Source organism: Dendroctonus ponderosae, unplaced genomic scaffold, assembly GCF_020466585.1.
Source record: "Dendroctonus ponderosae isolate FM_Combo_2020 unplaced genomic scaffold, Dpon_F_20191213v2 Dpon_F_20191213_3, whole genome shotgun sequence".
Classification (NCBI taxonomy): Eukaryota; Metazoa; Arthropoda; class Insecta; order Coleoptera; family Curculionidae; genus Dendroctonus; species Dendroctonus ponderosae.
The window spans coordinates 14,908,396-14,924,350 of NW_026018508.1; the positions used below are offsets into that span (position 1 = coordinate 14,908,396).

Below are 15,955 nucleotides of genomic sequence, written 5' to 3' on the forward strand. Positions count from 1 at the left end.
CGTTCATTTTGTTGATGTCTTTGATTTGATCGCATTGGATGAGCGGAACGAATGCGCTCCAAACTTGTCTCCGTCTTCCTTAAGCGCGCATTTATTCAAATCGTACGAACGGACCGAATGAACATGAATATTTGCCTCATTTTATCTCGCCTTTTACGCTGTGTATCTTCACACAACTGTACTTCTACCTCATTTGAACATCTTCAATTTCCTTCCAGATCACGTATGGGAGTCCACATACCAGTCGGAAAACTACACCTTTCAGCTGATCGCCCAGCTCTACCGCTATCAAGTGTCGAAGGAGCCGATCGAAAGACTCTACCAGGACATTCGAGACTACATAATAATCGACCCGGCCGATCAGAAGCCGACGAAATCGGCTCAAGACATCAAAAACTCTGTTAACAGCTTCTTCGCCTACTTGTTTCCGCTGGCCTACCACCAGCAAGCCGACACAGCGACGGGAGATTTCACTCCCAAGTACAAACAATGCCTGGAAGACAACATGGACATCATCATGCCATTCGGAGACTTTCCCAGTGAAATGGTGGAATCGCTCTCAAAGAGTCTGGAAGCCACTCGACTATTGCTGCAAGCCTTCAGCATTGGCATCGAGGTGTTGAACACCACAGACGCTTTGATCATCGATGAGCAGAGTGCCACTAGCACTGAGTGTCACGCCGCTTTACTGAAGATGACTTACTGCTCCAAGTGTCTGGGATATAGATTCAGTAAGCCCTGCTCCGGCTATTGCCTCAACGTGTTGAGGGGCTGCATCAGCAAATACGTGGCCGAGCTGGATCTTCCCTGGAACAGTTACGTGGAAGGCATCGAGAATCTGGTCAATGCCATGAAGAGGACTTCGAACAATGCCGGGGTCAATGTGGACTTGGCCATTCGGAACCTGGGCACTCAAATCTCCTCGGCCATCATGTATTGCATGGAGAAAATCGTCGAGGTTGATAAAAAGGTAAGCACTTCTGCAATGTTTCTTCCCACTGTTGTTGTTTGATGACGCGATCCTTTGAGCAATCGGTGTTGTAAGGCCGTTGCCTGTAGGGATAGCAGTCAAAACCTAAGCAATTCTCATTTTCTTCCATTCGAATTGTTCTACTTCTCCAGCATCGAGCAAAGCCACAATTAGCATCGACGGAAATATTAATGCCTGGAAAACGGGCTACTTGAATCCAAAGACTGAAAAGAGGCTTTTTCATTTAATGAAACATTTTTCTGTGGCGAAGCGACTTCAAAGGGCCGCCGGAAGCTTCACTCACTGAATTATTAACAGTTCTTTTTCCACTTCCACTTCCAGGTTTAAATAATACACTCGCCTCCTGGCTGATTTTTCAGGTTCGAACACGAAATCGACAAAGTCCTTGACAGTGCAGCAAGAAACCAATCAATTAATCGTTATCGTCAATTAATCAATTAAACGTTTATTTTGCCGAATAGATTCGTTCCGCTTTTTCGAATAATTATGATCGTGATTAGGCTCGGTAATCACTCTAATGATAATGCAATAATTTGTTCAGCTGATAAATCGGCTGAGGTTTCCAATCTGGTCTCAGTGGAAAGCAAATCGATTAATATGTTGGCAATCAATTAGGAACGTACAAGAGTGTTTCGTCAATTTTTCCACCTCGACTGAGCAAATAACGTTAGTGAATTAGACGGGCATGTGACTAACCAACAATGATCAGTTGCGAGCTTTCAAAGGCTATTTGTTGATTACACTCTTGTTTGTTGTTTGTTATCTGTTGCTTTGTATTCCTTTGCTTGGCACTTTTCTTGACTATCAGTGAATCAGGCCTGCCATATGTTCGGTTCATAATGAGGTCAAAGAGTACTGTCCATTGCAATTTCGTGCGAACGCCCATAAGACAGTAAACAATATGCCGTTGAGAAAAATTAATCATCACCAAATCGAGTCATCAGCTCCATATATGGCTGGATTTAACAACAATTTCGATTATTATTAAACCATATGTTTTCTGAGGAGCGGGCAGTTTTACCGCTCGGTGTTTTCACCTAAAAAAATAGCTGACGTGATCTCCATGCGTTGTTTGTCCCTGTATTAATGTTGCCTTTGTTAGGAATGTAAAAAGATTGCGGTTTTTGCTGAAATGAGACCAGTCTGAGTAGGCTTTTTTAATGAAACTGCTGTAGAAACTGGGGCAAACGGTCTTTTTCAACTTTGTTTTTCTGAAACGCTCAATCAATATGGTTATTAACCGGATTTCCCGATCAGCTAACTTTGAGAGCAATCAGGGATTCAACGCCTATTTTTGCTTATATAAGGCAAGGTTTTTGCAGGAGAGAATCTGGCTAATCCTGCCTGCATATTAATTGTTCAATTGCCTTTCCGAAAATGTTGGCAAAAACCATGCAATATTTCCAATCTGAATCAATTGTAAACCTTTGGAGCAATGCGAAGGAAGTGACTACCGAACTATTAGACAATCTCTCAAGGAGGATAAAAAAACAATTAAATAGTTGAAGAACCACATTGCTCATGTATCTGAATATCAGTCATTGTTTTTGCCTTTTCGAACAATTTTGGGCAATGGCTTTTTAATTAGTCGATAATTTTCTATTTGGCTTTGCGCGTTTTTCTATTTCGTGTCTTTTTCCTCATTTTTTCAAAACAATCCCTTTAATATGAACAATTGAATGCTTTCGCGGCCATCGTTTGAAAAAATTGGTTGCCGATAGGCAGTTGAGCCCAAAAACCTCAGAATTTAAACTTCTTTTCTCTCTTTAAACCTGTTATCAAAAAAGTCTACCTCAAAAACCAGATCAAGCTGCGATCTAGAATTTTCAGCAGATTTATAGAAAATATTGAGTAAACGAGAGTAGAAATTGTACAAAAATCCAAACTCCAGCATATTTTTTAAAAACCTGCAAACTTGAGCCTAAAAACACCAAAATTCAACCTCACTCGACTACAACAAAAAAGCCAACTCGAAGCAAATTGCGATCTAAAATTTTCTCCAGTTATATCGAAAATATCGAGCTGGTAGAAATTGTTCAAAAATCCAAAAGCTTACTGATTTTTCAAAAGCTTCGAAATATGGACTTAAAAACTGAAAATTCCTAACTTACCCGCCTCTAAACAAAAAAGTCTAACTCCAAAACCAGAATGAATAGCAACCTGAAATTTTCGCCAGATATAAGGAAACTATTGAGCAAACGAGAGTAGAAATTGTACAAAAATCTAAACTCCTGCACATTTTTTAAAAACCTGTAAACTTGAGCCTAAAAACACCAAAATTCAACCTTACTCGCCTACAACAAAAAAGCCAAATCAAAACCCAGAGGAGGTGGCGATCTCAAATTTTGAGCAGACTTATAGAAACTAGCAAGGAAAAAATAGTAAAAATGCAAAAAAAACCGAAATGCCTGCTGATTTTTCAAAAGCTTCGAAATATGGACTTAAAAACTGAAAATTCCTAACTTACCTGCCTCCAAACAAAAAACTCTAACTCCGAAACCAGAATGAATAGCAACTTGAAGTTTTCGCCAGATATAAGGAAACTATTGAGCAAACGAGAGTAGACATTGTCCAAAAATCCAAATTCCTGCATATTTTTAAAAATCGTTTAAACTTGAGCCTACAAACACCAAAAAACAGACTTATAGAAACTAGCAAGCAAAAAATAGTAAAAATGCCAAAAAAAAACGAAATGCCTGCTGATTTTTCAAAAGCTCGCAAACTTAAGTCTAGGAACATCAAAATGCAAACTTTCCGTCTGTAAACAAAAAATTCTAACTCAGAAACCTGAAGAGGCGGCGATCTGAAATTTTAACCAGATATATGGAAAATATTGAGCAACAGATTATAGAAATTTTTTCTAAGTTTGAAGAAAAAGCTTTCAAATTTACAAAAGGATTTAAAAATACCAAAACTCCCGCCTATAAACAAAAAATTCTAACTTAAAACCCAGCCCAAGTGACAATCTGAAATTTTCAGCAGATTTATAGAAGCCATGAAGGAAAAAGTAGGAGAAATTTTCTCCTAAAGAAATAGGAGAAAAAGTGTCTGCGGATTTTTTAAAAGCTTGCAAACTTGAGTCTGGAAACATAAAAATTCAAACTTTCCAATAATTCAAATGACTGCTGATTTTTAAACAGCTTTCAAACTTGGACTTAAAATCACAAAATTGCTCGTCTAGAATCGAAAAAATATAACTTAAAAGCCCCGAGCAGGTAGCCATCTGACATTTTAGGCCGATATTTGGAAAATATTGAGTAAACGATGGTAGAAATTGTAGAAAAATCCAAGCTCTAGATGATTTTTTAAAAGCTTACAAATATGGACGTTAAAATAGCCAAAATGAATTATATTATCATTTAACCTAATTATGATTTATTACCTTATATTTTTTGTAATAAAAATGATCAAAAATATTCAAACCCTGCCTGATGCATCACTTTTTAATGAAGTGTTCAATTAAACTAAGATTTTATCGACTCGACCGAGCAGTTCCATTTCAATGGATTAACAATGTTTTAATGAAAATGTGTGTCATACTCTAACGAATTATGTCAACTGAAATGGAACGCTCATGTGATATTTATTGTATAAATGTATGTTCCTCACATAAACGCGGTAGTTTAATCCGCGATGAAAACGTGCATGTGACAATTGTTTTATTCAGTCAGTGCCTATTTCACTTTCAGCTTTTGAATTAGCTAAACTTTACGGTCCATCATCCAATGTTTAGCTTTTTTTTTTTTACTTTAAATAAATCATCAGACATTGAACTTCCAACAGCCACATAATTGCATGTTTTCCTTGTTGTTCTTCTGATAAATGAATCGGCACTTACGGCAACATAGCGGGGCAATATTTCGCGTAGAAGAAACCGTCCGTTATCGAGCCATGCAACGCAATTACGGCAACAATAACCCCGGAAATGCGAACATTATAAATTTGGAAACTTCTTTCGACTTGTTCCCCGATGCATGTTATTACCCGCCATAAAGCACACTACTGGCTACGACAATAACAATTTTATCAGTGCGGAATAAAGTACGGGCTTTATTAAGCTCTAAAGCAGCTTTCCGGCATATGCCACCGGAATCGTCTGGCTGGGCTTTAAAGCTTTCGGGATTTTCGAATCGAGTTTCGTTTGTACCAATTTCATGTATCGCGTATTGTGCGATCTCATACCAGTTGCCTGAGCGATCACCGCTGAGGATGCAAGTCGCTCATGCTAGCGAAACGTGCGAAGAAACTCTTTCGTCATTCGTCGTTCGCTTCACAAATTGAATCGGCTCAAAAGGCATTAGGCGTAACGCTGAATGCTCACACAAATCCCAAAGCCAATATTTAGTCAAGTATTGTTTTACCCATCAATGTGGCACAGCCAATTCCATTAGAAGTGTTTTTCTTTGTTATCTCAACGATAGAATGGTGTTGTTTCGCGACGGCAACAAATCCCACTGCAAATGTTGCCTGGTTTCAGTAGAATTTTTGTTTATTTTTAGTTTAGTCACCTAAAGTGACTGTTTATCGACCAAATAAATTGATCAAGGTATTTCTTTTTTTGACTGTAGAAATCTCCCTAATCTGGCGCCGAAAAAGCGAAAATCATCGGCAATAAAATGCAAATTCCCACCTACGAAAAGTCGTTCCCTATTAAAAACGGCGGAATATTTCTACCTGATTCGTTAGCGGCCATCCAAGGAATTTCGCCCAGATCCTTATCCGATCAGTCCGGGTAATAAGTTGGTTAGTGAGATGTCGGCAAAGTGCAAATTTATGGCACCAGCCCAGACGAATCGCACAAAAGACGTTGCTGGTAGGTGTGTGGCATTAAATGTGGCTAAACGTCGATACGAAACGGGTTCAACTCGTTTATCAGGGAATTGAATCGCAATTGAAATGCTTCTGGATGACATTGATTCACTTTGCTCTGGAACGAATGAGAAACCTGTTGAAACACGAATGGATGAGGTTGAAGCTGATTTCCCAGATCACTCAGAAGTGGAGACTTTGCAAGCAATTTGCTGGTTTTGTGAAGAAACTGATAAGTTTCGTTGTGGAATAAAAGTTCTTTCTGGAAGTTTCGCTAACACACATGGCTGGCTCTTCAGAGGTGTGGGTTAAGTTGGGTGAAGAAAAACAAGGTTCTAGAAAATCTGGATTGTTCGTAATTTGAGTGAAACTCTGAAGGCTTTTTAGATTCAAATGTTTTCTGTGGGTTAGAGGAATTTGATTTTACTGATGATTCAGAATTAATAGTTTTCAAGGTTTGAACCTTTAAAAACTATCCAGTCGTCAGAATTCGATCATATTAGGCGCATAATTTGCAAATTGGTCAAAAATCAGTATTCGGTGCGATTTCAATGAAAATTTTATGATGTCCAGAGACTAATTATTTCTACAGTTTTAAATGACACTGCAGTTGTTAGAAATCCATAATTTTTTGACCAAAATTTCTTAAACTGCTGAAAATCAGAATTATGTGCTATTTGAACGAAGCTTTCAAGCTTTTTATATTGAAATATGAGACTGTGAAAATTTCAAGTTAATACTTTTTCTAGGTTTCAAGCTACAACTTGTTGAAGTCAGCAATGGCATAATTTTTCCACAAGAATTTGCAAAATCGAAAAATTCGGATTTCATGCATTTTCAGTGAAACTCTCGTGTAGTTGAGATTCGGGTGTCTTCGACAAATTGTGAAAATTTCAAGTTGATACCTCACATTTTTTGAAAGTTTCAGATTTTTAAAGAAAACCCCTGTTTGTCATTTTTAAACATAAGTTTGTATAGCGGCCAAAACTCGGAATTTCGGACGATTCTAATGAAAGTTACAGGATTGTCAGCTACAAATGTTTTTTATAAAGAGATAAATTTTCAAGCTAATACCTCTTTTATAGTGAAAGGTACGTAATTTTAAAGCAAACCAAGCAGTTGCATTAAGATACTGCAGCTGCGTGAAAACTTCCGTTTTTGCAAAGTTGCCAAACATAAATATTCAGTGCGATTTTGTCAAAGTTTACAGATCCAAGTGTCTTCTATCGACGGTAAAAATTTCATCTGAAAACTTTCTCCAGAGCGAAACTTTTCGACCAGAAGTTGTAAAAAATATCAGCAATTAGTGGGACTTGATTGGAACGTTCACACATTTCAAATTAAAATGTCTGCTATCGACTGTGAAAAATTCAAGTTAAGGCTTCGTCTAGATCAAGTTTCGAATTAAAAACAACCAGTAGGTTCAGTTGCGTATAATCAGTCATTTTTAAATATAAATTTGTAAAATTGGCAAGACTCGGAATTTCGTGCGATTCTAATGAAAGTTTGCAAATGTGTTCTGTAAAGAGTGAAACTTTCAAGTTAATACTTGTTTTATAGTGAAAGTTACGTAACTTTAAAGTCTTTAAGTTGCCAAAAACAAGGATTTGGTGCCATTTCAACAAAAATCTGCAGAACCAAGTGTCTTCTATCGATGGTGAAGATTTTATGTCGTTACTTTCTCCAGAGTGAAAATGATAATTAAAAAAAACAATGGACTTATGTGAAAACAGGAATTTTTCGACCAGAAGTTGTAAAGTTAAAAAATATAAAAAAGTGTAATAAAAATTCAGCATTCAATGGGAGTTGATTGAAACTTTCAGACATTTCAGACTCAAATGTCCACTGTCGACTGTGAAAAATTCAAGTTAAGGCTTCGTCAAGAATTGAAAATTGCGAATTTTTAAAGATCGTGCTGCACTTGCAGAACATTAATTCAAATTCATTCTGAGATTGGGTGAAAGCGGCTTGAAAAATCGATATTTGGTGCATTTTCAATCAAATTCTCACTCTGTTAATTTACAATTTTCTGCACAGGCTGAAAAAATCAAGTCGTAGAAGGAAACCAAGAGCTGCGACTAGACAGACAGTCATTTAATTCGACAATGCAATATTTCGTTTTCTTTTGAGCTTTCCAGTACCTCTTTGAGCCTCCTTCTATTTTATTTTCTGCCTTAAACTTTCCCTAATAATTCCGATATTCCCAAACCTTTCAATCGGTGCACCGCTTATGAATAATAATTAACTTGTTTGCTTTTAAGCACAACAACTCCATGAAGATTGCTTTTATGCAAATATAATAAAGCGATCAGTGTGCAAATTACTCGCTTGCCATTGCTGGAAGATTCACTTATGCAAACGCAAAGTATTTAGTTTTTAATTAGATTTCGCCATATTCACCGAGTGAAGTGGCCATTGACTTTGATTAGAGTCATTCTAGGCCCGATGATTCACCTCAGTAAATAATGCTGCAGGTAGAGGTAGGTATAGATTTTAAATATATCGGTTCTTGTTTAGTCCGCTAAGTGCAGGAAGTCATTAACTGTGCAGGAAAAGCAAATATTTTCCTTCCTATCAAAAAATCCGCGGCTATGGAAACAAAAACAGCTCAAAGGAAAGCGGCGAACTTCATTTGAAAGCCCCTGCTGAAAAGAACAAATAAAAATTATGTTTGTCCGGAATAAATTATGTAAATTTCTTAAACGCTCTGTTTTATTTTAATATTAAACTGATGGGCAACACGCAAATTCTCTACAGTGTTGAATTGCATGGAATTCCAAGTAACTTCTTTAGGGGGCGATTGAAATCTGCAACGGATTTGAAGTTTTCCTTTCTAATAAAATTTTAATTAAAAGCTCACTCCGGACATTGCCAGGTACTGCATTGGAAACTTGCCGGCCGCCGCATTACTTTTATTGGCAAAGTAAATGTGCTGGGAAACTAGTTTAAGTTTAAATTACTTAAAGGAGGCGTGAGGAAGGATCCGAGCCGAATTTACTTAGATTTTAGCTGGTAATTGCTTTCAGGTTGCCAATGTTATACTTAATTTCGTTCTACACACAACTGATGCGGTTTTTTACGTGTTGGAAAGTTTGAAATTGACGCGAACCACTGAAACTCTTGACTGTTCAACGGGGAAAAGAACTGAAATAAGTTGCGGCCGCTAAACAGAAAACATCAAGTCGGAATTCAGTAAAAAAGCAATAACAAATCCCCATTCAGGCTGACGATATAATTAAATTTTATTTACTAGCTCCGATTGTAAAATCTGCTTCTTTGGTGCAATATATTCCATTCAGTGCAGTGAAGACGACTCGGCTCCAGCAACAGTAATTTATATCTCTTTGATAAAAACTGAGCGAGCTACACTATATATTCGTAAGCCACATTCGAGTCATGATTTATCGCCGGTCGATTCGTACTTCTTTGGAAAATTACAACTGCGAATTTATACTATATGGGCTTTTTGGACAGTTTGCACAATAATTTATTGCTATGGTAAAAGTTCTTCGCGAATCACCAACGTCTTCTGGAGTTTTCTCGGAAGTTATCGCATTCCCCACATTTTCAATGCAGCTTCAAACTATCCAAGCCAAGCCAAAGCATTGTACAGGGTTGTCCATTTTATGCTTGGAAAGGTAAAGTGAAAAAACACCTTGCCCAATATACGTGAACAACAATATCATTTAAATGTCTTCCCCGCGTTAAACTATCCATATTCCAAAATGGCAAATCTCTGCTTGGGTGTTGGTTCTTCTGGACTACCTACAAAGTTAGCCAATTGTTTCACAATGACGAAATTAGATCAGAAGGGAACGATTATTCATTGGCAATGTATTGAGCCAACTAGTAGGCTGCAGATGATGGATAGTGGTCTTAAGATACCGAAATAAATGGATCGTCATTGTCAATTTCTCCGTTGAAAAATTCCAAATTAAAAGCGTCGGCGTGAGGCTTGAGCGATCCCACGGATGTTGCATTTATTTTCTCTTGGAGAAACATTAAACTGACACCTCATAAAATAATAACAAGGGACTCTTCACCTCATGTGGGTGCCTGGGTGAGGTTCCCGACTGGGATTGTCGGCTCGGTAAAGCAGAAAATTACGATCATCTACTAAGTAGTGGTTCAATTAAAATGAACATGTTGGTTCCACAATGGAAATATGATTACGTCTTGAGCCACGATTACTTTAACAAGATGTAAGTCAGACAACGGCAGAAAATCCAACTTTTACCGGAAATTCCATACAAAATTCGTATTTTGTTTGGGCTTTTTTCGCTGCTCCCCAGTCGCCATTCGCATTGATACGTGAATAATATCAGAGCTTTTCGTTCTGCTTAATTTCGCTCGAATATCTGGTTTTTTTCCTCGCAACAGAAGAATATCCCCGGTATGCCAAAATGGGCGACGGGCTCTTTGATATCGAAAAACGTAAAAAAAAATCGATTTCAGTCCACATGCTTTTGCAATGAAGCTGAAATTTGTTGTTCTCAAACCCAACCTTTCGGCTCTCTCCGCATTCGTTCAAGGTTTATTTAAATGTGTGCAGTGATCGACATTCCTTCATTCGGATATACCGATTTAGTTGCTTGATTGAATTAGGCGATCTTTTTTTGTATTTTTTTTTCAGGGGGTTGCTAGAAGATTTTTATATTTTTTTCCGAGTACAATAATAAGTGCAGTCAATCGAAGAATCTTGATGGAACCACATTTGCGACTTTGGCTGAAGTTTCTGAACCTGATTAACGCGTGATAGCAGGAGAGCGCAATTTTTCAAGAAAAGTCAATTTTCTTCGCCAACTTTAGAAGTGAACTGTTTCTTTGACTTGAGGATTTATTTTTTATCATGGTAATCTTACTGACGGAACTGGTTAGCTTTTAGGGCGTCGTCCAAAACTTTCCAACGTTTCGCTATCACGAGTGGTTTTAATCTCACGTTCTTGTAACGAAAACAGAAACTGGGTAGTTTTTCCAGTTGTCAGGTCATCGTGAAAAATAATTTCTTTTTGGCAAGCACGAATGTTTGCTTCGGGCGACACACTCTGAAGATGCAAGCCACTCCTGTTTGCGAAACGTCAGGAAGAAATTATCTGCCAAAACGACCTAAAAGCCCCCCAAAAAGGCATGAGTTTCAAGTAATCGCAGTGAAAGGACTCGGTGTGAAAAGTTACCTAATAGTTAATTTCTCAATAAAATCGGTTAATTTTCGCAACTTTTGGTCGTGGGAGCCAAAATAATGTTGAAATTGTTTCTCAGATTGTGCACCCTTAAACGCACCCTTAACGGAAAGTAATGTTTCGCATGAACTTTGCTCAGGAATGCAAACCTGCATTTGCCAGGAGATTCTCATCCGGCTGATCCGATTGAATCTGATTAATCAACTGACTATTCCCAATAGTAATGTCTGATCGATTCATCAAAAAGTGTAGAAGAATAGTGGGATAAGGGCTGACGTGAAATCTACCTGTTATACGAAAAAGCGCTCATTCATACGACTTGTTTGCGTACACTTCAACAGTGCCGCTAATAGTTCTTGGGGGTTTTATTCCGCACAATTCCCAGTCCCCGTCCGGTAATCTTCCTAGTCAGGCTGAGCTCATAAGAGGATGATGCAAAGTGGAGAACGGGTTTATCCTGCGTTATATTAAAAGAATATGCTAATCGGAATCGATATAAGGACAAAGTCGAAAGGCCCAACTATTGCAACAGCAGAATCAACTACATAAAATAAATAAATAAATAAATCGAACATGGGGCAGGGCTCGTATCAGTTTTGCACATAAAACGTCGAAAAAGTGAATGCGAACGCTATCGGGTGAAAAACAGCCTCCACACGATACGAACATTATTCAGCGGATGAATAATGTGTTTGTATTAAACTAGCGAAAGGCGTTTCACAAATCAGTGGAAATCACTGGAAGAAAAATGGCGTTTTGAGCTTTTTGATGTGTTTGCAACGTGAGAATTTATTCGATACCTTTTACGCGCGCAAAATACATCGCAACCCCTATTAATTCTCATCCCGTCGCTGTTTATTCGAAAAATAGCATTTTTTCCTCGTCGTCATTCATTTGGACGACAATTTGTGCTGCTCGTTCAAAACGCCGTATGTAATTTGTTAGGTAAACAGCATTTTGATGGGGAAAATTCAAATTTTGCCACCAAAAAATTAGTAAGAAATGCAGTGTTGATGTTATTCATATTTGTTTGCCTCTATCGTCTAAGTAAATCCAGATTTTGTGAGTGCTTTCGAAAAATATTTGGCCACCGTGTATGTGAGTCGTCTCTGTGATTAAGTCGTTTGGTTCCGGTTAATTCACCATTCCAGTAAGTTTTTGGCAAAAATCCCGAATAAAACACAAGCAGCAAGAGCTAAAGCGGCCGTAAAGCTTTTTATTAACATGATAAATCTTATGGGATGATTCCGCCGCTTTAACATAAATCAGCTCTAAAGACTTTTCGGGAGCACCAGATTCACCGTTGAATTAAAATATTGGAAACTGGAATTATACAGTTGAATCGTTCGCAATTTATTCCTGGCTCGTTAATATTAAAAGAACGAACGAGAGTTATTCAAATGCCCGGCCGATTTTAGTCCAGTGTTGAGTGTTTGAAGGGGAAGTTTTTTTGTGAATTTTCCCTCTGATTAGGGCAGAAGACGTGGTAGCAAAGGTTTGTTCAACTTGGGGGGTTTTTGATCAATATCGCGAATTAATTAGCGGCTCTATATCAAAACGGCAAATAATTTACAGAGCTTTATTTGCAGCCAAGTCCCTATTCGGGTCCCCTATCAATTAGCTTGCCAGCTCATTCTAATACTCCATGTGGAATATTAATTAGCAGACATTCCCAGTGGAAGTTATTGCGTAATATCTACGTGCGCACGATTATTAATTAACTGAATTTATTTGCTTCAATTAGTTCCTCGAGCCTTCCGCAACACGAAGACGATACTAACGGATAATCGGCTGCGTCTGCAACTTGCTGGTGCGTGTAGTATATGATTAACATGGCGCCTACCATTATGAAGATATTAACTTTCCGTTAAAAAAATCATTTACCATTTACAACCCGTCAAGATCTCAACACTTGCAATCGGAGGAATCAAGTTTCGAATAAACTAAGGGCAAGAAGAGGTTTCAAGTTTGGCCTGCCGACAGGCCACTTGCAACGTCCAGGAAGTCTTTCGATCGTTCGATTTTTCTGCGCTTTCCGCCATTCCCATAAGCCGGAGCAATGCAGGAAAAAACCGTCTTCGTATGCTGGTAGCGGAAACGATTTTCCCGGACTGAAGAAGAAAAAGAAAACTGAACGAAGACGAGTTAGAGACGTCGTCTATGGGTGTTCAGACAGTATTTCCTTTGCGCCATGGGCATAGGCAAGGTGCCGCTCCCATGCAATCCGCAATAATCACATGGAAATTATCAGATTAACTATAACAGTTTCACTAACTGGTCATTTTTCACACGCGCATTCAGGCGGCTTCCGCCTGAAGACGGAAGATTGATGATGAATAATGAGAATTTGGCTTTTTTATGTCCGCTTTTTGCTATCTGAATCTAATTTGTATACGTAATCGAATTTCTTTAGAAACATTTCCAGTTTATAGAAGTGTTTTGACTATCGTGATTTGTAGACGGATTTTTAATATACGAAACACCAAACAGCTGGATGTCGACAAACGATCAGAACTTTTCCTTTGGTTGATGGAATGAACTGATTTTTTTTAAGTTGTTGAACTCATACTTTGTTGACTTTTTTGGGCTGTGAAAAATATTGAATCGATCATGGTTTTTGCGCAAAAAATATTTTTTGCCATCTAAAATTTTCAGGCATTAACTGTAAATCTGGTAGTAAGCGATAATTTTCTGGTCAAGCGTTTTGGAAACGTTTTCGTCCGAATTGCGTTCCCCAAGAGCAATTAATTGTAAGCTTAAAGAGCTTTAAAAGCAACAATTTAATGAAAGAGCAAGTTTCGTTAGAATCCATCTGAACACGCCTCCGATATTACAAAAAACTTAATGTAAGTTTTGTTAATGTAAAAAAACGTCTAAAATTGCCATTTGGCAAGAGCTTAAAGCTGAAATATTTTTTGCGCAAAAGCTATGAATGCTAAAAGATTTTACAAAGAGGACAAAAACGTCAAAAGAGGATCAGTGCATCAACTCAAAAAAAGTCAGTTGATTCCAGCTACCAAATAAAAAGTTCTGGTAATGTTTGTTCCAAGACAACCAAGAATTCCTCAGTTGCCCAAAGCCGTGAAACTCACTTAGGTCTAATCTCTTAAGTCGAATAGAAGAACAAATTCACAGCGAGTTTCATTAAAATCCATCGAACCCTTCTCCCGGTATTTCAAAAACATAATTTTTTTAAGAACTTTGACCGTTAACAGCAGGGAATGCGGAAATTTTTCTTAATAAAAAGTTATGTCCAAACGTCTTCTTTTGAGCCGAAAAAGTCGCTTTTGGTCTTGTGCTTACGAGACATCCAGTCTTTTCGACCATTGCTTTATTACATATCAGAAGCATGTTCAGGATTGGTTAAATGTAGCCCTGTAGCCGCCCAATGGATATCAATGGATGAAAGATCGGGGCATTTTGCTGGCCAATGGGAGAAAGTGATGTTTATTTCCACATTCGTAAAGTTTCGGATGCGAGGAACGCCCTCTTTTCAATCGACGAGAAAAAACGCGAGGAGATTCTGCTTTTTTAAAAATTAACCAACAAGCAGGGTTTGAGAGAAAAAAGCTTTGGAATTAGAACTTCTTTACTACCCGAAAATGTCAGTCTTCCACAAGCATTTTTAAAATGCCAAAATGTATTTCAAGTCCCAGATTAATTTTTGTCTAAGATTAAGCACTAATAGTTGGTCAATTGACCAATGAAGTTGAAAGAGCATCTTCAAGACCCAATATCTCCGAAAAATTAACTCCATTTCATCATTCCATGTAAGCCCCAATATCTGTGGCCAAAATTGAATCGCCCTGTATTGGAAAAAAACTGCTGAAACCCCACCTTGTGGTGACGAATCGCAGCCCTATTCGGCTACTGAATTGTCGACAAGAGGCTGATGTGACTCCTACACGATTTGTCAAATTAATGGCCCCCCATTAGCTACGGCAGAAACGTTACTATGTTGATGAGAAGGATGGGCCATAATAATCCCATAACAGCCACTCGAGCCATTACCATAGAGGAATGCCGTAATCTGTGCATTAAAAACATAAAACCTCGCAGTCTCCTGAAAATCGTTTACCAAAACCGGCATTTTCTCCTAATGTTTGCTGTATGAATAGAATGTTAAGACAACGGTTAGTGATAAAATCTCATAGATCTCACCCACGTTCGATGGGGAAACAACACGTCCACATCTGATTTGCATAAGGCGCCGGATGGTAAAAAGCGCCAACAGAAATAAACAAACGAAAAATAAATTGAGAAACTTCTATGGGCTATAAATTATCGAAATCTATTAGCGCGGTAATAAAATATATTCTGCCGCGTTCACCCATCGGCATTGTATGGAAATGGCTTGGGCGCTTATTACTTTTAAGTATTATTTTCTTTTCTTTTAAGGCGAAGCCATGAGCCTTTAACCGCATATATGGTATACGACCTTTAAGTGCCAACTATTTATCATATTCGGGCGCTGCGTTTCGCAAAAACCGGCCTGTAATGCAAAATTGTTCTTTCGCACATGCAATTAATCATTTCGACTGATTATTGTCTCTGAATTTCAATTATTTTTTTCTCGTGCTTGGTCTATCAAAGCCGATCATCTAGTTGGCTACTGTTAAACAGTTGCCTTAGTTAACATTAATCAAATGTGACAGCGGGCATTTGTTTACTGGACAGCAGACAACTAGATTTTTCWCACCAATGKYKCCTATTGGTTGTACTAGAGCGACTCACGTCACTTAAATGTCAAATAAATTGGCCTTTAAAGAAAACAGTGGCTGTCCAAGTTAAAAATAAATCGTCTTTTTACTTTGTCTAAGAAATTACTATCAAACATAGAGTTTCATCTCACATATGCCGGTCATTTACATTTACAAACTCGTTTCGCCTCTTTCACTTCGGCGTTCTTCCCTTATAAGTTTCCAACATCCTGACATTCGAGTAGTTAAAGAGCTATTCATATATATATATATAT

General features: G+C 38.0%; 1 protein-coding gene and 1 long non-coding RNA gene across 2 annotated transcripts in view; one reads left to right on the top strand and one right to left on the bottom strand.

The window, feature by feature from the left end:
* LOC109538680 (division abnormally delayed protein) overlaps positions 1–15,955 on the top strand; it is a 75,618-nt gene that overhangs the window by 53,831 nt on the left and 5,832 nt on the right. Inside the window, exon 3 of the mRNA XM_048664570.1 lies at positions 219–970. Coding sequence (XP_048520527.1) covers positions 219–970 — 752 coding nt within the window. The remainder of the gene's footprint in view (positions 1–218; positions 971–15,955) is intronic.
* Positions 9,248–15,955, bottom strand: part of LOC125503769 — a 13,787-nt gene continuing 7,079 nt past the window's right edge. Inside the window, exon 2 of the long non-coding RNA XR_007281056.1 lies at positions 9,248–9,565. This is a non-coding gene — a long non-coding RNA (uncharacterized LOC125503769). The remainder of the gene's footprint in view (positions 9,566–15,955) is intronic.